This window comes from Glossina fuscipes, unplaced genomic scaffold (genome assembly GCF_014805625.2).
Source record: "Glossina fuscipes isolate IAEA_lab_2018 unplaced genomic scaffold, Yale_Gfus_2 28, whole genome shotgun sequence".
Lineage (NCBI taxonomy): Eukaryota > Metazoa > Arthropoda > Insecta > Diptera > Glossinidae > Glossina > Glossina fuscipes.
Window position 1 is genome coordinate 4,614,718 of NW_023998423.1, and position 26,689 is coordinate 4,641,406.

At 32.9% G+C, this 26,689-nt stretch overlaps 1 protein-coding gene and 1 non-coding gene across 2 annotated transcripts; one reads left to right on the forward strand and one right to left on the reverse strand.

Annotated features, from left to right (window-relative positions):
• Nucleotides 1-1,191: 1,191 nt before the first annotated feature.
• On the reverse strand, nt 1,192-20,640 carry LOC119636375 (rhythmically expressed gene 5 protein). The gene is made up of 3 exons (XM_038031688.1): nt 19,718-20,640; nt 2,285-2,474; nt 1,192-2,225 (listed from the first exon to the last, which is right to left on the reverse strand). Exons 1-3 carry the CDS (start codon nt 19,847-19,849, stop codon nt 1,585-1,587), a joined length of 963 nt encoding a protein of 320 aa, XP_037887616.1. The 5' UTR covers nt 19,850-20,640; the 3' UTR covers nt 1,192-1,584.
• A 5,643-nt stretch (nt 20,641-26,283) lies between these two features.
• Nucleotides 26,284-26,354, forward strand: Trnaa-ugc. Its single transcript has one exon. It is a non-coding gene; the product is annotated as a tRNA-Ala (tRNA).
• Nucleotides 26,355-26,689: the final 335 nt, after the last annotated feature.

Here is a 26,689-nt window from a genome sequence, read left to right on the forward strand (position 1 = left end):
GAATTCGTTGTACGACCAGAGAATTAATAGAGAGCTTTTTGATTTGTATTCGTTAACTTGTGGTCATAATCCAGTTTAGTTAAATTCGAATTAAATTCTGATAAGCATTTTTTAAAGCTTTATATGTAAGTGCGCGAATTATTAATGTAGTTTACATTACGTTCAATATATCACTCAAGATTTGATTTTCATATTTGCTTTCTTTTCGCATCTTATCTTATTATATTTTCTATAGTGTTTGTATTCTTGCTAGTCGAGATTCCTCGTCTTCGGCCACTCAAGCGGATCACAATAATTAAAACGGCAACCATGTACGCAATTACTATGCTATCTGAAAACTATGCTATCATAATTGCGCTAAAAGTAAAACAGCTGCTTACTTCATTTAATTAATAATAACAGAAAGATTGCATTTTTTCGTTAAAAATTTTCTAAATTTTAAATTATTCAGACTGAAAACGGGAACTGACTCTTCTACGTCATGTTTACCAATGTATGTATTTTATTTATTTTTAATAAATCTCTATACTTTCGTATAAAATTTCTTATTTTTTTAGGGGGATATGATTTATACCTTATATTTCTACTTGTGGAATTATTAATTATTATATATTGACTGGGAGGATAGTTTTAAAATTGTTTGATCAATATCACAATTGACGGTTTTGGGTTCAAAGGTTTAAAGGTGGCGACAAGAATTGACTGAAAATGCCATTTTTTGCCCACTTGTTGCAAGAGTTGTCCATGACACACTGGTGCAGCTCGAAATAGAAATTTTCAGCAGGCATGGCGCCTTCTGATTACCACTTGTGCAGTTGTCGGTGCGTATAATTAGCCTAAACTGAGCCATTGTTATTGTATTTGAAAGTTTGGTGATTTTTGACGCAGCTCAACTTATCATAATTTATTTAATTATTTAAAAATAGCAAAAAAAGAAAGGATGAATATATTCTAAAGAAAATAGTTTCCGAAATGTGTCCGTATTTTATTTTCTTAATCTACTATTTCATCTTTGTCTTCTTCTTCTAGCGTCACGATGTGCAAAAAGGAAAAATTGATAAGAATAATTCAGTAAAAATTAATTTATATTAAAAAATCAATAGCATGTTCCGTCCAATTGACGCAACGTCTTTCGCATATTTTACTTAATTAAAAATAATTATAATAATAATAATGACGAATTATGAATGATTTTTTAGTTTTATAAATAATATATAGAGTTTATTCAAATTTAGCCGAAATAAAGATTGAAGTGCACAATAAATAATAATAAGATATAATAAAAAAATAATAATTTCTCATATGATCGTACTTCCTCGTCAGAAGTAAATCGGTTGATGTTTATCATAAACTCCTTACACACGATTTATTATGTTGTTGTTATTAATTCTATGAGTTTTTTGAAACACTTAATTGTTTCATAAATCCCTTAAGATTTTCACACATTCATTCAATGTTTATTTCATTCATTTAATTTGAATGTAAACAAACATCACAAACAATCACACAATTATTTAGCTTAAATTAATATAAAAATAATAATTAAAGCTAGAAATCGAGCTTTTAACTGTTAACTTAACTAAATTAAACCACCGTATGACGTCGTTCACGTGCCTGCCTGTAGATAGGTAATAATTTTTGCTGCTGCAATGCCAAACTGTTCAAATATTGTTGCTTTAAAGCACTAATAGTAGCGATTTTACGATGTTTTGTAGTGCCGGCATAACTGTAATTAGGAATGGAAGATGGGAAAGTCGAAGTGGAAGCAGTGGCGGATGAAGATGCAGATGAATTTAAGACTTCCAAATCATCGTCCTGGGGTAGAGGTTTATGACGATCTTCTTCTACAGGAGTACCGTCCGGTCGTACGCGCACTACTGAAGGTCCTGTGAGATACGTTCTATGTTTTTCTTCCTCGCTTGGATTTGAATGTGCGCTACTATCGAATACATCTACTTGAGGATTATGTGACATACTTGGATAACCGTAACCATATGCTATATCCATATCCATGGCATATTGGTGTTGTTGTTCGTTATCAGTTTCGAATATGGGATTCTTAACGTGTTGTGTTTCTGAAGTGTCCGTATCCGCTGCATTTGCAGTATTGTTTTGGGGAATTTCATCGTTTAACACAAGCAATGTAGTCCCTGAGACGGTTGTCAAAGGTTTACGTGTCGTTATCAGTACAGAACTCGGATGATTTCGCATTATGGAAGACCATACTGCAATTGGGAAAAAAAAAATAGTATTTGATTGAAACATAAATCACATCAGATCTTACTCAATTCATTGGCTCCCCTTTGATAAGGATCGAAATTGTCTAATTGGTTGTCGGAGAAGGTTTGCAGCTTTTCGTAACCATAATTTAATAAATCACGCTTACATTGATTTACTGGTATCGAAGCTGTGGCTGCGGTTGCCTTACAGTGCACGCTCACTAATTGGGCAAATGTAGAATACAAATACGACATCTGTAAATGGAAGTGAAAAACGATGTTTTAATAAAAAAATAAGTAGAAAAATTATGTTTGGTTGTGAACGCATCTTTTATATCCTGAAAAATGAAAAAAAAAAATAAAAAGACTAACATTTTATTCTCTATAATATGAAGTGAATGCGGCTGATTTTTTCTATTTTTAAAATAAAAGCGTTTGCCGCACAGACGGGCGCTGTAGACGTGTCCTTCAAAAATTTTAGGCTCTTCCAAATTCTTCTGCAAATTTGTTGGCGAGAGAATGTTTGCCACAAATACGATGCAGTTGAGCGGGCGGACAGCTGGACAGACTTAGGTGCATTCCAAGTTTGAAACTAGCTAAGAGTTGGTATTCTTTACGAGTATAGGTATTGAAAAAAAAAGAAATTTATTTTTGATACACTATCATATTGGCTATGCATGGTCAATTGTTTCCAATTTTATACAGGTGCTACACCACCACTCAAATTTTTGTTCAATTACCTGCTATATTTTATAAGTACTGAGCAAAATAAACCAATTATTTATTCCATTTGTGAGACGCAGTACTATAGGTGTGCCCATCGATCGATCATTTTCAATCCCAACGTCCGTGCAAAAACTTCCAATTTTACTGCCAAATATGAAGTCGATAGCTTCACATTTGTGGCAGGGAACAGACATTGGACAGACGGACAGACGGATATGGTGAATTTGATATTGATTAGGAATATATATAATTTGCGATGTCTCTGAAGCTTCTTTCTAGGCATTGGAAATGTTTTAACAAAATAAATCTTCTTCTCATCCTTCGGTGATGGGTATAAAAAAAAAAAGTTTTGCTAAGCGAAAATTGGCTTATGCAGCTTAGGTAAATCAATCGAAAGTTGAAACTAAACAAGGAACTCATCAAGGATTTTAAAGTCTTTACATATCGAGGAATTGATTTGCGAACGTTTTTGAGAAGATGGAAGAATATCCTCTCATTCCTCGAGACTGGGTATAAAGCACATTCTCGACTTATGTTACCTAGAATTATAATGAAAACTATTCAATTTCTTAATTATTTTTAAAAGGTTCTCCGCAAATACTCTATGAGTAGTAATGTGAAAGACTACTTCTCGAAATGACGCTAATAATTAATGAAAAACATCTCTAAGATTCTCAGCAAAAATTCTCATTTCCATTTAAAATGCGTTGTTCGCAATTGAGTCATCTTTTACGCAAACATATTTATTTTATTTATAAAAACATTTCCAGTTTATTCTAATGAAAAAAGCAAATCATTTAATGATAAAATCGAAAAATGCATGTTACGCTTCGTTACCATAACAGACACGTTTTGAAAAAAAAAAAAAATAAATAAGGTGAAAAAAATCAGAGAAGGGGATTATATTCAGTTTAGGCCGACTTGTTTGTCTCCATCTTTCAAGATGGACAGAAGAAGAAATTCAAAGAAATGTATGCAAGTGATCCAGTAGATCCAGAATGGTCCAATACGGAGACTTCGATGGAGAAAAGCAACAAGCCATGAAGGAAAGTATAAAAAAAACCTTTTTTTATGTTTTCTTACGTAGAAAGCTGAAGAATAGGACGCTTTCGTTAAGCCCTCAGGGCTTACATTTGAACGCTTTTCGTTGCGTTCGTCTGCAAAAACTCTGGCATTAACTTTGAGAAGTTTATTAGGAGGATTGCGGAAGAGTTTTTTCGATTTCATTAGCGGAAGGGCATAAATATAGAACAGAAGATGATTTCGATTCTCGCGTTTATTATGGTAAACTTTACTTAGGGGAAACTTTCTCAACCTATTTTTTATGAAATGAAGAGAAGAGAAAAGTAGATGAAATATATGTGATATCGAATTTTCACAAACCAATCGATCTTAACAGGGTTGGCCAATTTCTGTGCGCATATTGTTGCTTACGATTACCTTAAGGTGATGGGGGACGACGGGACGGTAGACGGCAGAATGCAATACGCAAAGTATCTGTTTTCTGCAAATTTTCATTTTCTTTTTTGAATTTTAGGAACCCTCGAGTTCCAGCCTTATCGAGTATCAATCAAATAAAAAAAAATTACAAAAGGCCAGTATTATTGTTTGCGTAACAGAATCGTACTAGCCATGTTTCATATTTATTGTCCTGATGTCTGTCTGTCTACCTACTGGAATTAGTTAGAAAAAGTTTTGTGGACCTTTCTCTGTGAGCAAAACCGAACCAAAGGGCCGAGAGATAGTTAGGGATAGAAATAGATAGCTAGAGAAAGATAGAAAGAGGGAAAAAGACAGAGAGAGGAAAAAGAGAAAGAGATAGATAGATAAATAGATAGATATGTATATATATAGAGAGAGAGAGAGCGAGAGACAGAGGGAAAAAGAGAGACAGATAGAGATAGAGAGAGAGAGAGAGAGATAGATAAGTAGATAAATGGATAGATAGATAGATAGATAGATAGAGAGAGAGAGAGAGAGAGAGAGAGAGAGAGAGAGAGAGGGAGAGAGAGAGGGAGAGGTAGCGAGAAAGAGATAAAGAGAGAAAGAGAGAGAGACAGATGGAGATATATAGAGATAGATTCATAGAGATAGAGAGAAGGAAAAAGAGAGAGAGGGTTAACAATTTTAAATACAATCTTAAAGTTCGAGAGCTACTCTGTTGTCATTTCGTGTAATGAACTTTTCATTACAGGCTCGTAGGCGTGTATATTCTCTGTAATTACGCATTCAGCTAAGTTACGAAATCATATGTGTATGAGAGACCCCCGTATTGCGGTTATAAAGTATATAGCAAAACCTTTATATCTTCATGACAAAAAGATCTCATATTTTGTTGAAATTTAAAAATTAAAATATTAAATATTTTTTTTTTTTTTTTTCACAAAATATGCCATTTCCATCGGCAACACTTAAAAGTCTGTGAAAGAAATCACTTTTTTATCGCAAAAATGAAAAGTAATATTAAGCCTAGTGTAGCTCCCACATCAGTTAAACTTTATGAAAAGAAGTTAAGTAAATATAGGCTTGAAAAGCTACTGAACCATAAATATTGCACTTATAATAAATGAATGCAAGAAATGGAGTGTTGTTCACTGCTGTGTTATTGCATTAAAAACGCATACGTACGCTATGGAAGTTGATATGTGCTGGATACTTACCCACACACACACTCACTATATAATAATAATAATCATCATAGATTATGAAGTAACTTCTTAATGAAATAATAGCCAAGCAAAAACATAAAACATAACAGTTGGGTTAGGACGACTAACTCGGTTCCTACACCGCTCCGCCTGCATACAATTCTTCATTTGTTCTCTTGATAAATTAACTAAAGTTATACTTTGGAGGTAGCCTTGTGCAAGGAAGGCGGTTAAACGTTGAGTCACGTGGTCTAAATGTAAAAAAATTAATTTCCTTGCTTAAGATCTGATTACTTTTGGTCCATTTTGGTCATAAATTCTGTTGCTCACCTTACTTACTTTTCATAAGCTCTCTTGTATAGATTGATGAGCAAAAAATAGATCTTTGCGATCCAAATTGGGTGCAGTTCGATTTTATGTCAAATTATTGTTATGAACCAACTTTCGTTACACCTTCTTCCAAATAAAGTGTCACTTTCTCTCAGAAGTAGAGATGGAATTAAAAAATAATTTGATCGATCTAAACTTTTCATTTCAATTTAGTCTATTATTCGATCTTTGCAAAGTAAGACGTGACGTAGGGAGTTGTCGTAAAAATCGTCCGATCCCATCGATTTTCTATAATATTGACCATCGGGTCAAACCGTGCCAAAAAGCCAATATTCTATCAAATTAATTAAATCTACAATTTTTACAAGAAATTTTCCACGTGTACCAAATGGAACTTCTTTAGCAGGAAGAAAATTTTCAAATCCCTTTTTTTTCCATTGTGTTTCTAAAAATGTACTTCGATTACCCTTATTGAAGAACATTCTTGCTTCTCCAGTTTTTATGAAAATTCCATCTCAAGTCGAATTTTTTGCATAATTCTTCATTTTTATTGAAGAAGTCAGGGTATTTTTGTAAGACCGCTTATAAGGATAGCCAGAAGACTATTCTTGAAACAGCTTAAGCTTGTCTTCAGTATGTTAGATCATTCGCAAATAATTCAAGTAAGTTCCAAATTTCCCTCCCTCTCCTTAATGGCTGTGCTTTGCCTTGGCTTGGATTTCCCTGACTTTTTTTGGCTTTCTAAAGGGGACGATATGAAATCCTAATCTAGGCCAAGCATTGATATGGTTTTGTTGTATGCCATGCGAAGTACTTTGAAGGAGATTATTTTTTGTCTATACTTCTTAAACATTGCCGGTTTTTCTTCGTCTTTTAGGAGGCCGACATGAAGCCCTAATCCAGCATTTATATATTTGTGTTTTAAGCCAAGGGTGTAAGTACTTTGAAGGCGATTATTGTTTATCGACTTTTTATAAAACATTCCGGTTACTTTTTACACAGATTCAATATCAATTAATGCTGTAATACATTTTTCACGGTTTATTGAATTAGTTGTAAATAAAAATAGCATTTTTTTATTTTAATGCGCTGACGTCAACAGAATTATTCGTAGCTCTCTTAGAAGACCTGGGCAAATAATCCTATGAAGCGTTGACCTGAAATCTGCTATCGATTGTAAATTATTGACAATAATATGTAAAGCATTATTTCTCTGTTGAAGATTGTGAACATAAGTGCTTTTTAAATTTTTTTTTCTTTCTTGAAATGATCGTTTATTCGGGGAATGTCCCTTGTTCGTATACAAACACAAACACAAAGTAGACGGTGCCGCAGCCTGGTAAATGTTATGCTTTTACTAAACAGATACTCACTATAAGCTGCTGCTCGACGTCAATTGTAATCAAAGTCTACCGCATAGGGATTTGAACTCATGGTAAGCCGACTATGTAGTCGAACTCTATTACGCTAAACGGTTGCGCGAACATGATTGCTTCAATGTCGGGCTGGTAGGAGGACAAATTTTCGACTTATTATGTATATGAGTTTGCATGTGGAAGCTTGACAAAGTTTTGGGTACGTGCTTCTTCTTGTTAAAAGGGGAATGAAACCAGCATAACCTTTCATACATTTTGGCAGGGGCTAAGCATATGACGATATGGAGATACTGATAATGGTTGGTTGATTAATGTGGACGTCTTTTATGGGAATTCCTTAAAATTTATATATAAAGAAGAAAAAAAAAGAAGAAGAAGAAGAAGAAGAAGAAAAAAAGCAGGAAATCAAAGTAAAGCTTCCGTCATTTGCTTTTATAGACTTTTTATACATTTTTATTAACTGCTTTGCATAAATTGCGTTTATTTGGATTTGATTTTCAATCTGACTACAGAGAATTGATTGATAATGACGAAATACTGACACGGTACATGGGTGTAGACATATAAATGCACATATGCATATAAATTCTATCCTGTCATATGCATTTCATTAACTGCGCTTATCTCCATAAGCCGATCTTCAAACAGATTGTCATTCATTGTTATTAGTACAATGAATGTTTTTTTTATTTATTTATTTACTTTTTTATTTTTATTTATTTTATGGATACTAAGCAAACACAACGCTAAGGTGAGGTAAAAAATGTAAAAAAAAAAATTTGTTTTTAAATTTATTTAACTGACGTATTCGTCATAAATTTTTTTTTTTTACATCTGTAAATATATAAAATCATAAAACTTTTTTTTTTTTGAAAATAAAACAAAACGTTTTACTTAAATAAGTGTCAAGGGAATAATTGTCTCAGAAATATGGAATGCAATCATCATCAATCATCATCGCCTATAGGTTAGGGTCTTCATAAGGTTAAGTTTCACATGGCGTCTTTTTAGATTTAAGGGGGGAGCTTGACTTGAAATTGCCTTTGAAATCTCGACTTTAGAATTTTAAAAACTGTTGCTCACCATTAAGTTTAAAGATGAGGGAAGGGAATGGAATTAAAAACCTTTAAGGGTTAAATGATTTTAGTTACTAAGTTCCAGCTCTGCAGGTTTACTTACTTATAGATCAAATTATTTTTTACGGTAAACATATGGAGATTTTCATTAGGAATGTACCTGTCCGAGCTTTATTCCCAACATCGTTATTCTTTTATAGAACATGTGACGTAAGTCCTTTTCTTTTTGAAACAGTATAATGGATCCCATCCCACTGTTTCAATTTGTTTGAGTGCCAAAAGCTAGATCAGTGTATAGTCGGTGAAATCAGGTTATTAACAGCATTTTCAAGTGCATCCGCTATATATTACTTATGCCTAACATTCCTGCTTGCTATAAACGCGGAAGTATTATGGGCCATTTACATCATTTAGAAGTCATTTAGTCGAATCATAGTCACGAGAAAATTCTAAAATCAGATTCCGTTGAGCTGGATATAGCTTTCCTTGTTTTTAGAAATTTAAATAACGTTACTCTGGTAACCATACTCCAAATATTCGAAATAATCGAAAATTCTAAGGACAAATGTTGAAGTAAGCTGACATACTGCTGAGTTAACTGTCATGTGGATCAGTTTGACCTTTTTCAAAGTTCCAAATTTTCCAATTTATTCGTAATGGGTTGAAGTATTTGCTAATGTGCATAAGATTTGCTTACAGTGATTACGATCAAAACAATTATTAGAGCCAACGCTTACAGCTGCATATATATATGAATTAAGGTCAATTCAAATGAATTTAGAATTGAATTATTAATCACGTATTCTTTCGACCAGCATGTGAAACCAATGTCGCGCGGACAACGAGTCTCCTAAGGAAATCTGTGAAGATAAATTCGAATTGAAGTAGCAAAGACGACTACCATATCCTCTAACAGAGCTCTGCGTTACGACGTTTACTGAGCTCTCAGTATTACGTTGTTTGCAGAGCTCTGTTAAATATTTAAAATTAAGATATAGTTGGATTCGGAAGTGTACTCCATCCATACTAAAAAACGTAAAAATAATTTTGCAGACATTTTATGAATCTATAAGAATTTCCCTTCAAATTTTTTGAAATTTTTTCTGTTAGTGAAAACATGGAAAAGTACCCAAATTTGAAAGAAAGAAAGATTTGCACTTTGCTTGCTCATTCGACAGATATTTTTATACAGATTCACTTTATATAAGTGAATATAGGTGACATTTCTAGTTTGGCCACACTAGAGCCTCAAATTTGATTGTTTTTTTCATATCCATTTTTCGCTAACAGACCAAATTTCAAGAAATTGTTAAAAATTGTTCCTATAAACAGAATTTATAAATGTGTTCAGCTTATTGGAAATACATCTTCATATACATTCGTGCGATCTGCACAAATATATTTTACGTTTCTTCATCTGGACGGAATAGGGTTCCAAATCCAACTAAATCTTAATTTTAAACATTTACCAGAGCTCTGTTAAGTGATATGGTAGGTGTCTTTGCTAATCACGTTAGAATTTATCTTCAAACCCTTCTCCTGAGGTTTTACGTGTGGTCATAACACTCGAGTTAGTACTCAAGCCGATAGTAAGTTATCTAGTGAAACTGATGGTAGCCGGGACTAGTCAAGAATACACCCTGGACGATAGTGTATGCCAATGCAAGAATGACAGCTTTTGCAGATTGAGCCTTCCCCCTCTGCCGGTTTATGGTGGCCGTTTGTCTGCTTAATTATATTGTTTTGTTGTTGGTAATGCTCCGTTGGATGCTCCGTTGGATTGGAAGAGCTAATAACACACAATCCTTTAGAAACTAAAGCGCCATAGCTATGGTATTTTAAAGACTCACCTAACCTATTTCACTCACCCTACCTATTCATGTCATGCAACCCGCTTCCTTCGAATTAAGCAAGCAAAATAAAGCTTGCGGTTTTTACTTTATTTTTTGCCACCAACCATTAAACCAACCTACCCCTACCTACCTATTTCAAGCTTACAAAATGTATTGGCCCACATCCTGATGTGCATCAAGATTGCAAATATATTTTATATAGTTTTATCCAATTTTTCAGATGTGTTTTTATATCACAAAAAGTTGCTCTTATTGCATAGAGATAAGCTCTTCTTTGCTTTCTCTTACATTTCGCATTGGACTAGAGGTGGCGTGAAGCGCATTTGAAGAATGTATAAACGAAAGAAAATAATTTATTACTTATTTACATTTCTTTTTAGACGACTTGTTCGTAACTAACTTTTTCTGCTTCTAATCGATACCCACTCATAGATTTACATCACATATGATGGGTAGCTGAGATTCGTTTCGCCGCCAAACTGATTGGTATTTTACTTATTTGGTTAAAATGCTTACCTACGCGAGTATTGCATTGATTGACGACTATTTGTAATTTAGAAATTTTGTCACGTATTGTGGTTTCAATTTTATATGTGTGTAAGTAAATGCATATTTACAATTCCATTGTATTCTGCCTTGGCGTCTGTCCGCCGTTGTAGACGAAAGTTAAAAATTTACATAAGACTTGACTGGAATATACCGTAACTTTTCCATTGTTTACTTTTTTATGGGTTACATGATTTGTAGTTGTTATAATATTTTTAGGCAGAAGTTCTCAAACCGCATGAAAAATTACATCCATCGAGTTACCATCGAGTTAAAGCAAGATTTGAATAAAAATTTTTTCAATTATTGTGTGCGTGTCCATGTTTACCACCGTGTTGAAGTAAGGTTTGGATAAATTTTTTTATATATTGTATGTGTATGTCCATGTATATGCTATACATATATAGTTTAACAGTACTTGTTAATATATCCCTGTGTAGAAACTATGGTTATGTTCTCCAAGTTATTCCTAGAAGATGGGCTTCATATATATAGAGTTTAACAGTATCTGTTAACATGTCACTTGTGTGGAAACTATGGTTATGTTCTCCAAGTTATTCCTGGAAGATAGGCTTTATTTCCAATTTCATTATTCCCATTTTAAATAAAGTTGAATGAGCTAAATCGATCCATGGGGTAAACGTTTCATAAAGTGAGCGGAAACTTGGAATGGTAAATAGGCTTTAACCTAAGCAATGTATTGCTTCTTCTTGTCTCTAGACTAAACGTGATGTAATTATTATAAAAAAAGGTGGGCAGAATTTTCTTTTTCGCAGAGAAACGGTACTCGTGTAGTTTGCGATTTTTTTTTTTTTTTTTTTTTGCCTCGATTAAAGGAAGTAGGCCCAGTTCTCCTTGGGGTCTCGTGATCTAAATTCCTGAAACGATTTAGGATCCTCCTCGGTCTGTCTGGCATAGGTCTGTTGTTTGCAAAATTTTAGATAGCAGGTTGAAATTTAGTATATATATATATATATATATATATATATATATATATAGTTTTGATAGATCAAGTCTGATCACAATAAGCAAAAACTTTAAGGAATCATTTATAAAAAAAATCGGATTAAAACTTGATGTAAACATGATATCTAAGATCATTTAAAAGAACGCTTTTGAATAAAAATTTCGACTGACGTACCGACACCGCCTAAGTAGAGAAGTAAGTAAGAAACGCGACTATAAAGTCGATGCTTGCAGGTTCAAATCTCAAGTGAGGCAGAATTTTTTTTTAGTCGTAGCTATACTAAGTGCTTTAGACGGTAAAAGCATCGATTGGCCACACACCCACTAGACTGCGGAGGAATAGGAGAAACCCTTTGACTAATTGGTTATATTAAAAAAAAAAGAAGCGCGACCATAGTTCACAAACTCTTTTTTACAGTCAAGAATTCTCCCTAAGACAAATATCATTGCTCTACTTGTTAATTTTTTCTTTAACAGTGAACTCTGCTTTTTTACAAGCAGCGATTAAAATAAGCACAAATCGAAAACAAGAACAAAAAATGTGTACTAACATTAAAAAAAGGAGTTAATTATTGCTTAGATTATCTCTTATCGTGATATCCCTTTAGTTAATGTGATTACAGTGCACTGACCGGTTGTTCGTTTCGACGGAACTAGTTGTGAACACAACAATAAAGCTTCATCTACTTGCGAAAGCCCTTTTTCGATTTGTTAATTTTTTGGCAATTTGAGAGCTTCTGCTTTAATTCATTTAAATGCCATTGGCGGAAAATTGTTCAATTTTTAATACAAATTTTAACATTATTTATCATAAGTATGTATATACTATATATGGTATATGTACTGCTATTGGCAATCGGCACGGTTTCGGTTTAGTTTTATTCAAGGATTTCAAGTTCTTCTCTAACACCTACTAAACGGATAAGAAGTACCTTGTCGTGCTGATTGAATGCTAAATGAACTCTGGCTACGTTACCACTATATCTTATGTCCATCTAAACGTTATTTACTTAACAAAAAAACAAACATATATACATATATATACTCTTAGTTATACATTAAGTTTAAAGGTTGCTTGCGTTAATATGAAAATAGGTAGGATTTTTGACATTCAAATGTCAACGTCTGCTAAGCAAGAAACGACTTTTTATGGATATGAGAAAGTTTTCTAATGTTTGTAAACGTGTAACATACTGTGAGGTAGTTTTCCGCCGTTTATCTGGTGTCGGGATTAGTTCGCCGGTTGCCAGTTGGTTTCTCACAAGAATATTGGTTTTCTTGGAACATTGCACTTGTTTTCTCTTCTTCATCTTCGTGATCTCTTACTTGCTTTATTATAAAAGGTTAGTTGCGCTTCTCGGTTATATAATTAGGGACCAATCTGGTAACGTTTAGTTAACATGTAGGTTTTATTCGAGAAAAATGAAACTTATAATCAAAACACGTTGTGGTTTCTTGGTTGCGCGGTTCAGAAGACCGGAAAGAAAAGCGGAAATTGTCGGTTCCTCGATTCGGACAACAGTGGAAATCGCTTGTACTTTGTTGTACTTTCTATAAGGTTGTCTTTTACCAACCTTACCATGTCCCAATCGCAACTGTTTTCTGATCGGATACCAATCGGATTTCCCCAAACCAATGATTTGTTATGCCAACTTATAACAAGTAATTTATCTAACCGCTAACTTGACCTAACAATTCACCTTCCGAGACAAAGGGCATGTGAGCTCAAAACGAAAGACAACTCAAAAAGAGAGCATGCCTCCACTGGCTTCTACTGGGGAAAACAATTGGTTTCTTTTTATTGCTCACAAATTGCAGCGGATAAATCTAAACAAATTTGAACGTGTATTCTATAGACGTTACTCTAAAAGATGACAACAAGCAAGAAAATTATATTTCGTCGTGACCGAATTTTTTATACCCATCACCTAAGTCCTAAAAAAACAAAAAGAACAGAAATAGAAGCTAGTTTTTTTCTAATTTCGGAAGAAACGTAGAACGTACTCTATGAGTAACAAGCAAAAAAAAAAATTTAGGGAAAGAGTTTAAAGTTTTTATTGTATAGGCTTGTACTTTGAAAAATTCAGGTCCTTTTTAAATTTTCTTGCAAGTTTACACGGACGGACACACGGACATGCCTAAATCTATTCGGAAGTTGATGCTAATCAGGAATATATATATGCATTATGGGGTCTCTGATGCTTCCTTCTATGTGTTGAAAACGTTTTGACAAACAATGAATATATATCCCTGATCCGTCTGTGATGGGTAAAAAAAGGAGTGGAATATTTTTATGTCCACGCATACCTTCGCGTAAGTTTACGCTTACATTGACAAACGAGAAGATGTTACGGTATTATTGCGCGTTGTTGTTTCAACAAATTTTCACGTTATATTTCTCGGAGACGGTTCGTATTACTAGATCGTGGATCTTCTGTTTAAGAAAAATACACTTGCACGTTTTCACTTCAAGATCCTTTTATTAGCAATCCATTTGTTTTTAGGATGTTTTTAGGATAGGACTATTTACAGCTTGACAGTAATCTTAACTTAAACTTTCTTTTCAACTCAAATGCTCTTTTCCGACTCACGCGCCACGAATTTGCAAGTTTTCCTTCTCTTGGAAATTTATTTTCTAATAAAATCAATTAATTCGAATAAACTGGATTTGGAATTTCCGTAGCAATATTTTATTTACAGCAAGATCCGGACATAAATCTGATAACGATGATAAGACTAAAAACTGCTATCGCTACCAAGTTTGCTTCTAACTAAAATTTCAAGGTCGTAAAGGGGCTGACAAGTGGAATAGGCTGAAACGATTGCACTATCCATAGAGCGCAAGAATACATTTATATATACAAATGTTAGCCCCGTACTGTGCATCTACTGCTTGTGCAAATTAACAATAATTAACAAATTTAATAGATTTACTACGACATAAAGTAAAGAAACTCTTTCTATACATTAAGAGCATTCGACAAAGTCAATGCATGTACGACGATACTGAGGATACTGAGGATACTATAAAACACATTTTTCATAGTCTCTGAATGTAACTGATGATCAATGTTTGATACGAATGAATATAAGGGAAATAATTTAAAAACTTTTCAAGTTCTTGTTTCAAACCGATAAATCTCTGAATAACGAAATTAAAATTTTGCCCACACAATAGACTTTAAATAATCGTTAATTTTGCTTTGATTGTAAACATATGACAAGTGTGCACTGATTCTCGATTATGACGAGAGTTAGTCAAACATTTCAAAAACATTAAAGTAATTTCAATGTCATGTTTATGTTTTCATTATATCATATATATATATATATATATATATATATATAGTTAGGAAATTAAATATTTATAACCATCAACTATCATGTGTGCACATTTTCAATTCTCATTTTTATTAAAAAGACAATTCATTTCACACATATATTTATATATATATGTATATATGTGCATTTAATAAGCGTACAAAATTGCTTCGTTTATTACCTAATGGTAAACGTAACGTTTACAAGCTAAGAGTGAATTTTTGCCGTTAGCTAAGTTGTTTGATGATTGCGTTCATCATCTCTTTATTAATGCAGTTTTTGTTTGAGCTTCATTCAGAATACGTAACGGAAGTCTAGGGATACGTGGTAAATGTGTGCATACGAGATAACTGTTTCTATTTATTATTTTATTTTCTTTTAGTTTTATAGCAAATTGTAATTTGTGCAAATTAAGTTAAGATTACAAAAAAAAAAACAAAAGCAACTACAACATCGTTAAATAATATTAATAAACTAACTAACAGAGCTCTGCAACACAGCTTTACAGTGCATAACATCATCACACGTATACAAACTTAAATCTCTACTCTCTATATATATGTATATGTTTGTATATATGTAAATATGTGTATTGCTTGCATTCATAAAATCAACGAACCGTATCAATCAACAATTAATGTAGAGTGAAATAGTCTTTTATAACCATTACCGGCGGAATGCTACATTTTGCGAAACGTTTGTAACGCCCAGAAAAATACACGGATCAAGAGGAAGGATCCACATGTTTGCGTATATACACATGCACATGTATATAAAGACAAAGTCACCTAATGCCAAAGAAAGCCAAGTAAAAGGTTAGGGCTTAAAAAAGGTTTTACGTTTATATATATATATATATATATATGTAAGCATGTGGGTGGGTCCTTCCCAAAATTTGATAAAGTTCAATCTTTTTGGACAATATTTTAGTGATTTCTAATTTCAAGAAATAAACGGACAATCATATGTAGTCAAGAATATATATACATATCACACCTGAGCAAGCAACCAACTAGATATGCATATATAGGAAAATCAATGACAAGGTTCATAGCCTTTTTCCTTGTTAATTTAGGACTCAAATGAAGGATAAGCAGGCAGACAGCCACAGTATATACAGATAATGTCATATCTATATACATATATATATATATAAATATATAGATAGTCAGATCTGATCAAGTATATATAGATAATGTCCTATGTATATACAAACAGACAATCATATCTGATCGGATATATATATATATATATATATATACATATAGACAGTTACATCTGATCAAGTACATACATATATGCATATACAGGCAGTCACATCTGATCAAGTATATATAGATAATGTTATGCAAACATAAGCAACTTTTAAGTATTTTATATGTATATATATGTGTGTGTATACGATATATGGATATTTTTGGCCAAATTTCTAATACTAGTCAACTTGTGGCAAGTCGGACTAATTTGTCGAATCGCTTCAAATCTTTATTAACCATGCAAAATATCATTTCTAGTCTGTGGAATTACCTGCAAGTGCTGCCAAATTATATTGAAATATATTTTTAAAGATACATACGATAAACGATTCAATATATGCTTGATATATCGAGTGAATGGAGTTTCGCATAATATTGCAATCAAATTTTGTATAGATGCTACTAGTGCTCTTCGTACCGAGAAATTCGCCCTAAAACGGATAAAAGTTTTTCTTGCTTTTCTTTTTTTTTTTTTTTGTTCATTGTGCGATCGTGATAAATAATAGTAGAAATAAATGTAACCGCAAGAGAATGTATGAGCGCAATGGAGAGGAGGGATACATAGATGAAAGATGAAAAAACACTGTTTTTTTTTCTTTTTTTTTAAATTGCGATAAATTAAATCTTTCCTTTCAATGAGCGTCACATAAATAACATTTCCTAACTATTCACACTGTACGAGTAGATGAATGAAGTGTAAATGTTTGCAAACACTTTGAAGGGAAGATAACATCTACGATGTACTTAAAAAGGCCCTCGAGCCTTTGCGCGTTACATGTTTTAGAAATGAATTTCCTTTTAACGATTTCGATCGTTTGCAACTTACATTAACTACTTAACCGCACTTAGCTTGAAAATATGTTAATGTAGAACTTTTGATGCTACCCCTGTACACAGAATATGCATAAAAAGAAAATAGACCAGTCGAAGTTGAAGAATTTAAGCATTCGAAGTAAGTTAGCCGAAGCTACTTTCACAAAATCCGGCAAAGATTACCTTTTAATTGAATTATTTTTTTAATTTTAAGTCTTTTGGCTATACGGACAGATAAACGAATATGACTACTTTATAATGGTCAAGATATATGTTAGTGTGTATGTATTCCATTTTATATGTTCACTAATTGCCGGCAATGGAAAAGTTTATACACACATCCTTCCGGTGGGAAGTTCCGCTTCTTTATAGACAAAGTATTTCAGTAAACGAATCGGATCATTATTCGGTATAGACTTTATATCGCAATTGATAACAATTCTTAAAAATAACCGTTTTTGACTCGATATAGGCGGACAACTTGATCTGCAAGAATCTGCATGAAAGTATCTGCAAATTTGCCTCTCGCTTTTTACGATGAAGAATGCTTTAATACCGTACGGACGGTCTAGGATCACTTAATTAAATTCCAAATTTTCCACTAGTCGTGAATATATACACTTTACGTGGCCAGATATCAAGTCATTATTATTAGCACTTATCAGCTTTGCTTCTAAATTTTGCCTATCCTGGAAGTCTAGACGATTAAGGGGAAAATCTAAATAAACTCTGAACAAAAAATACCTACTAAATGAGTTCGCCTGCAGTTATCAGTCAAGTCAAATAAACCTTGTTTTCAAACGTCTGTCTATGCCAATAATTATGTGAAGAAAAAAGCAGTGGAACTCTAAAATACCTTACGGTTTGATTGCTTCATGTTTAAAGCTCTAGTTTTTTTACTACTACACAATATCTAGGAAACTTTTTTAAGAATTCGAGAGAGTGCACATATTTCACAGTAACAACTACGTGCCGTTAGGTTTTTTTTTATAAAACTTAAGCTTTAGAAAAGAAAAAAATTCAAAAGTATTGAGGTAAAATAAACGGTCGAAACCTAGTAGCTGCGAATCCATTCAGGTTCATTTTCGACATGAAGCTAAACTTTTTTCAATAATTTTGAGTTAAAGTGAATGTCCAGAAGAAAACAACTGCAAACCTAGTTAAATCTTTTAGATCCATTTTTCATGCAAAGCTAAGCTTTGGAGATCTTTTAGGTAAAAAATATTCAGTGGAATAAGTGCATAATATATATATATAATCATCGTCAACCTTTTCAAAGGTGAAATTGTTTCGTGTATTCTTAGTTTATTTTTAGATCAGTTCCTTCACTGCCCTCACATTCCCTTACGCTTGGAATATGTTGAACTTAATTTACATTAAAGCAAGTCTTAAACCAATTAAACTTACGAAGGTTTTTTGCTAATTGCGGGTATGTCAGTTGGGCAATTGGAACTATTTCACACCGATTTTCTGAAAACTTTTACGATATCTTTGTTGTATCTTATGAGTACCAAGCGAAAAAAAATACCGAAGGCAAAGTTATTTGCCGTTTTTTGTAGCATAGGCTTGTGGGCATTGTAGGTGTGTTCTTTGACCGCTTTGCGTCATTTTCAAATTCTTTTGCAAATTTGTAGGCGATATCTTCATTTTTGTGAGCGAAAGAATACCACGATTACTAGATAGTTACGAGACGGGCAGATGGACATGCTTAAGCGCATTCCAAATATGAAATTGGTCAAGAATTTATATACTTTATGGGGTTTTTAAAGCTTTCTTCCGCGGTGTTGAAAAAAGCAAAATTTTCAAATCAAAGTTTTCCATTTTCCTGCAAACGCTACAGCATCGCCTATATAATTTACATTTAAATTTTTATGGATTTATCTGCTATAGTTTATGAGTAATAAGCAAACAACCAATTTTTTCCCCGTTTTGCAACACAGAGGTGTTTACGTGATGCTATGGGCGTACCCTTCGACCAAATTGGCCCATTTTCAATGGCAATCTGCGTGCAAGACCTTCCACTGCTGAAGTCGATGGCTTCATTTTTACGGCCAGGAGAATATTTGCACAGATGGACGGGCGGACATGTTTAGATCATGCCGATTCATGCTGATCAAGAATATATATATATATATATATATATATATATAGCATTGTGGGGACTCTAATGCTTCTTTCTGGGCTTTGCAAACATTTTGACACAATGAATATATCCCTTATCTTTCGATGGGGACGATGAGTATAATAATTGAGGCCCAAAAGACATATGCTCACGATTCGTCTTCAGCTTACTTTTTCAATGTCGACCTCATCTTTTATTTTTATTTATTAAAATTATTTTTTGGAAGCTCCTTATGATCGACGAAAACTGGAAATTTTGTTTATGTAAAAAAAAAAGAAAAAAAAAAAAGTAAATAAAAAGAAAACTAGTTATGCATACATTTTTCTTATTTTAAATTTAATAATAAATAAATAAATAAATAAAAAAAAAAAAACAATATTCAAAAATATTAAAGCAAACGTTTCGTTTTGTCGATTATTTCTAATACATTTTTAAATCAAGTATTAACGTTTGATTATTTTTTACCTTCTCATTACGCGTTAAAAATTCCCAGATAGGTATGGATGAGCTATCAGTCGGTGTTGGCGTAATGATGGCAATGTTCACTAGAAGACATGCTGCCAAAACTTTCCCTACATTCAAGTGCACAACATACATAGTGAACGTTATGTTGTAAGTTAAAAAACAGTAGCCGCTAAACCGCTAAAACCGCAGGGCGTTTCTTGCTTTCTGAAACTTTTTTAAAAATTTTTTGTTTCAATTTTTTTTTTTTTTTTTTGGCAGCAAAAAGCAAATTTTATAATTCAACGCTGTGAAAAGCAAACGTATGTTTTTTGTTTTTTTCTTTCTTTCTGCCTTTGTATTTTAAAAATTTTCTACAACTTTCTTTTCTTAGTTTTAGCTTTTATTATTTTGATTATTTTATTTTTTCTTATAATTGTTAGTATTCCTTTTTATGAATCTTTGGCATTTAAAATAAAAATTTTTTATTGGTTTAAGGTTTTTTTTGTTTAGCAGGTTGTTTTTTGTTTTTAAACACTCTTAATGACTGTTTCCGTTTTCATTTAAGAGTTTTTTTTTGCTTTAAGCTCTTAATCGAAAACAACTTTCTTTGTTCATTTGCTTACGGTATACGTAAGTGTTAATCTAAGTGTTTATGTCTTACAATTGCTACACGTTTCTTCAATTAGCGATTTTAGTCACGCACGCTTTTTAGTATATTTATATGCATAGATATATATATATAAATATATGTATATATACATAGGTAAATATATTTCATATTAATAAATTATATTACGTTTGATTTTTTTACATTGAATCAATGAATTGCGAAAATATTTCTGGTGTTTTGAAACCGCTAAATAGTTGAAATTCTTTACGTGTTTTCACCGCAATCTGATATCTTGTTCAAGTGTTAATTTTAGTGTGAGATGGCTCGTATTGTAGGCTTTCAAATTTATACTACTCTCGTAAATTCCACAAATAATAAAGCGTACATAAGGATTTCTTTTTTTTTTACTCTCCCAGAAAAGAAAACTGCTTATTTCTTGCATATATACACACACACGGGCGCTTTCATTATAAGCTGAGCTTAATTGAAGATTCTCCCAATAGCAGTAGTAGTAGTTGCTTTTAAATTTTATATTATTTTCATACTATTTTTTTTTTTCTTTGAATAACTCTCGCTCTTTCGTTTACAAAGTCAGAGATGTTAGTTATATTTAATAGACTAGGTAAGAGAAAGAGAGTAAGTATTTTATGCATGCACACTCAAAACTAGTCGCTTTTATTGTTGTTTACTATTATTAGTCTTTTTTTTTTTTTTTGTTTTGTTTTGCACAAAAATAGAAATTGCACGAGAACAACAACAATAAGAAAACATCTCATTTGCAGTTCAAAGTCAAGTTTTCTTTTTCTCTGTTATTGTTTACTTTTTTCAAAAAAAAAAAAAAACTTATGGTTATACGTATAAACACTTAAGCGGTTATATGACTGGCAAAAGGAGTTTTTTATTTAGTTGGGGCATAATTTGTTGAAAAGAAAACTAGAAATCATATCAAAAATCTTTTTTATCAATATGTAAAAAAGAGAAAAGCTTTTTTAATTCTTTCTCAGCAACCCGTGTAGGCCTTAGATTGCAACAAAATACCGACAACTTCGAATAACTCAAATGATTTCAGAGCCAAATCGTTGTAATTTCGTGGGAAGAATATACCGATTAAAGATATCTTGGAACTGATGATGCAGCAAAAAAAAAAAAATCTTTATTAAATACTGTTTTTTTTTTTTTTTTTTGTTACAAATACTGTAAGACTCCGGGACTCCGATTCTCACCGATATTAAAGTTAATCGCGGGTGTTGAACTGCTTAAAATAAATTTTTTATTTTCACCAAAATAAGGAAAAGTAAGACAAGCAACGCACATATAAATATTTCTCATAAATATTTCAGTCACACAAGCCAACAAAATTTTGGTGACACTTCAGAAGAATGTAAAAATACAATCTTTGTTGTTTTTATTACCATGACGATGTTGTTGCTTTTGAGGCTATTAAAAAAAAAAAAAAAAATACAATTTAACTGCACCTTTTTAGGAGAATTCATTGAAATGAAGGGGCTATTAAAAAAAAAGGGAATAAAAAACATGCACATGCATAAATATGGAGGGTGTAAAAAATAATGCTTTAATATTATTATCTTTGTGTATAAATAAATATGCAAATATGTATGAATGTGTTTATAAGATTATATAAAACTCGGAAATGTATGTCATATATGTAAGTTAAGTTCAACGACATGCCGGCCAGTCAAACAAGTTAAGTAGAATAACAGGTAATGAAAACTAAACATTGATGATATGCTCGGGGACTACATTTTATGATTCCTTTAGCATTCATGTAACCAACATAGTAACTTGTCAGTAATAAAACAAATACACCTAACCTGCGCTTTACGTAGTCATGGAAATTAAAAATATTTAGTTCAAAAACCATATGAATCGAGACATTCGATTAATGAATCTAACATAAAATGAATAAATTTAATAAAACATAGTTACGCTAAATATGGAAATTCTTGCACGCGAGGAGGGATTGAAAATACTTTGTAGAAATAAATAAATGCATAGGAAATGTGGGTGGGGATCAAAGTCTTAAGATTGTTTGGAAAGCTCACTTTTGGTTTTCATTTCTCTTCTACTTGCACGTAATCATCTCATCTTATAATTATTGTTAAGCCTTATATTATATTTTCTAATTCCCTCACTCTACATTGTATTAATTTAAGTCTATAAATTATATATATATATATATATATTATATCGCTTTATATTGTATTAGCTTAAGTGTATAAATTACGTATATAAATATTATGTATATATTATTTATTATGCCCCTTACATATGTACGTAAATTCTGTGCGAATTGCCAGAGTATAGGAACTTGCATGATTCGACCGGAAACCGGAGGAGCTATGACATTCGAAACTATATAAGTTGATTTTGAAGGTGATTATTAATTTATGGGCAACGTCGATCATGGCATCGCTTTCTCTGTTGTTAGCCGCCATGCGGAAATGGTGTAAGTTCTGAAAATCTGAAAACATCGGCGTATGTTAGCTAATGCGAGGAGCAATTTGAGGATGGGAAATCAGTGGGAGGGGACTTTGACGGTACATTGTAGGGCGAAAGGTCTAGCCAGGGGCAGGGCAAAATTTAAAGAATCAACGCATTACTACCCGAAGGTTTTAAGCCAATTTACTTAAGAATATATAATATAGATTTCCCGTAGGTGTTAACTCCTAAATGAAGGATATTGTTTCCAACAAAGACCTCAACGAAATCCACTTTTTCATAATTTGTCGATGTAGGAGATAGGGAATGTAAGCGACACTGTATTTCTAGCAAGCAGTTGAACAGCTGAATAGCCCGGCGAGCTAATTCAGTCTCAGTTGAATGTATAGAAGTACAGTGTACCAGTTGTAGAATGTATAGAAGTAAAGCGTGCGCTTTGCAGAATGTACAGAAATAAAGTGTGATAGTTTTAAAATGCATAGAGAGAATGGGTGCCAGTTGAATTCCTCAGTAGCAAGATTGGGAAAACTCCTACTGAGTTGAAATTCATTAAAATATTCTAAAGGACAAAAGTAAATTAATTTCTAAATGGAAGAATCCAGTATATGATGGGTTTTCAATCTTCTTATTTCGTTGTTCACCTAGAAGAAATAGTAGGAAAGGATTTAAGGGATTACTCAGTCTAAGAAGATATTTTGATTAAATGCGTTGAATTCGATTTTTGATCAGGGGAAGATCCGGGTCATCATAAATAAATAAATATTTATTTGTATTGACAGTCCTCTAACGTGTAAAGCCGCTATCTACAGAAACTTTAGGGCAACCTTGTGGTGCCTTTTGAAGAGGAATGGAAGCCTAAGCGGTAAGCTTGGGTGCCATAGGTGAATTAGCTAGTTCGTGGGTTGTGGTCGCGGTTCAATAACTTGCTCACGAACACTACTAGGACAGTTACCCCAAGAAATTTCTAGACTCGTGCCGTTTACCGAACACCAGGCAGACGAAACCATATCTAACCGATCGAGTACATGTCCCTGGTCCTATTCTTCACCCACTTTGCCTATTGGTCACCCTTCCGCCCATAGAAAAGTTTGTAGGGGAGCCTGAGATTTTTTTGTTAAACTATTTTTTTCATACAATTTATCAGCACTTTTTTTGCAAAAAATAACCTTCTTTTTTTCATATTGCCCACCTTGCCTGTCTTCTCGTTGCACTGAAAAACAAAAAAGTGACTTTTCTCGCGCGAGAACTTGACAGAGAGAGTTTGAGTTTCTAGTATTGTGAAAGGAAACAAAAAGGACATCATACTATAATAGTTTTGCTGCTAATGGACCACGGGCCATTAAAAACTACACTGAGGTTTTTAGATTGATATTTTTGAAATATCTTAACGTTAGAATTACTGGGTGTTCCCCACAGTGCAAATAGTTTGTAGTACACTTTTGTATAAAATGCTTTATTTCTTAGATTAAGTTAAGAGTCTGGACGTATTAATTACTAGAGTCTTCTGGTTATTAAGCTAAATTGCTAGCGTTGAGCTGTAGTATGAAGTGCGTCAATTTTCTGAATTACCTCCGATATATCTAACGATATGAAAATAAACCAAAAAGGTCTAATTTTTAATGCTTCCTAGTTAAACACTATCCGGAAAGGAAACTTGACATAAAAACGAATTGTATCGAATTTGGACCACAAAGGTCAATTCGTGAGAAGTAAGTCTTAACATGATAAAAGCGTTTAATTTATCGCATTTTACGATCAGAGTATGTGCAGAATAACTAGGGGCCGCGTTGTAGCCGCCGACTCGTGTAAATCCGATCTTAATTTGAATATAATGGATCATGTTGATAAGTCTCTAATTTGTTACCTGCTCTTTTCAAATGATTTCAATCTGTTACGTGGTTGATGTTTAGTACCTCCGCTATTTCCTGACAGCTTCCGTGCCGGTCTTGGTTCACCAGTTGAAAAAATTTCACCGTTTTTTTCAGTGACCGCGTGGTGCATCTTTGACTTCGAAATTTGCGGAAAGGTATAGATCAAACCACTCCTGGGTCCTTCATTCACTCGCAGCATTCTCACCCTACACTTCACAATTGTTTTTTTTATGCAGCGTTTTGACCTTCTTTCTAGTAAACAAGCAACACATAGCATATTTCTTCAGATATTTCACTCATTTTCAAATCAATTTAACTTTTTACACGAGCGAAACCTTAGAAAATTATGTTCACAAAAAATATAAGGTGAAATGTCACCTTGAAAAACACATGTTCATTTGAGACAATCAGGTGAGTGTTGCCCGATGTATAGGCGTCAATGTTAGCCCGTGGAAAAAATCGCGGAGAATTTTCAATATGACTTAATATTACTCGGCAGAGTTTTCTCGTCGAGTTTGCTCGATATCGAAAAGTATTAATCGACCCAAAATCTTTGGCAAGAAAATTTGGACCACGTCAATTCACTTTTGAGTCCCGCTTCCACTTACCTGGAAAGGAAGTATAATTTATGTCATTTTAATAACTGAGGAAATGTAGTCTTATTTCTTTTTGAGAAATTAAAAAAAGGTTGATTCTGAACATTTTGTGCTATTCATTCTTAAAAAAAACCAGCTGGTTTTATAGAGTGTTTTTCTCAAATATAAGTGAGGAGTAAAACAAGAGAGTATGTTTTCAAGGGTTTGCTTTATATGTCACTTCAAAGCTTTAGCTAAATGCCTCGATTACGTAGAGATATTACTCGCATTGAAATGTTCCCCTAAGAATGCGGATATACTATATTTGCTCTTAGATTTGTGATACCTACAAATGTACATCAGCCTCTCGACTTCACGATCAGACTCTGGATTGATTTAGCCATGTACATTTACACAGTCTACGCTGCTAATGAAGATCAACTGCGAAAATAGGTTTAATTTGCAATAAGTAAAAGCAAGATGTACGTTTAATAGAAAAAATCCTCGTAGTTTTTGCCAGAGGTCTGCGAATATTGAGGGAAGCAGAGAAATAGTAGTGTGATCAATTGCCTGGCATTGCTGAGTTGGTATATGCTCAGTGTATATTTAAAATAAGTTAGAAAAAATTTCGATGACATAACAGGAAGTATGGATTAAGTTTATGGCTATAAAAAATTGAAAGAGATAAACTTTCATCGTTGTTCTGATATTAAATACGTTAAAGTTGTGTGTGAAATAAAATTTTCTCTTAAGGTAGAAATGCGGTAAACCGTAAAAATTTCTGGTGGATCTATCCTGACCGCTCAGGTATTTTTTTTAATCATTCCACAGTAACTGAAACGGAAAGCTTGTCTAGATAATTTTAGATAGAATTTTTTACTTAACGATTTTATTAAAGTAGTTATCTTTCACAAAGAGCTTTACAGCATTACATTAAACTGCGATGTTGTTATCGTTCTATATAATAAAGAGAGGCAAGAGGGATGTCAAGTTTAATATTTTGTAATACTTTTCCAATTAGCAGAAAATCTTAAAAGAATAAGTTAAAATTTTGACACAAAGTTCCCACATGGGGGTGTAGCTCAGTGGAAAGCGTTCGCTTTGCATGTGAAAGGCCCCGGGTTCAATCCCCGGCATCTCCATCGCGATGGAAGTCTGCTTCTATACGAATTTTATGGACTTTTTATATGTAAATCTGTATTTAATTAGTAAGAGCTTGAAGAAATATAGAAGATGATATTGACTGAAAGTGGTAGCATAGAGGAGGAATTTGTATAAAAAAACAAACTTTTTTCACTTTACTTCATTGAATGAATTGTTTCTTTGCTAACTTTGCTAACTAACTACGTTTTACATTTTATCTTGCTGTAATGTGACTCTATACTTTTCATAAATTGCAATTACGATTTACAAACCTTTAATCTTGGAATCGGCACTTTGATAACCGTTCTCGAATTTCATGGACTAATGACCAAAA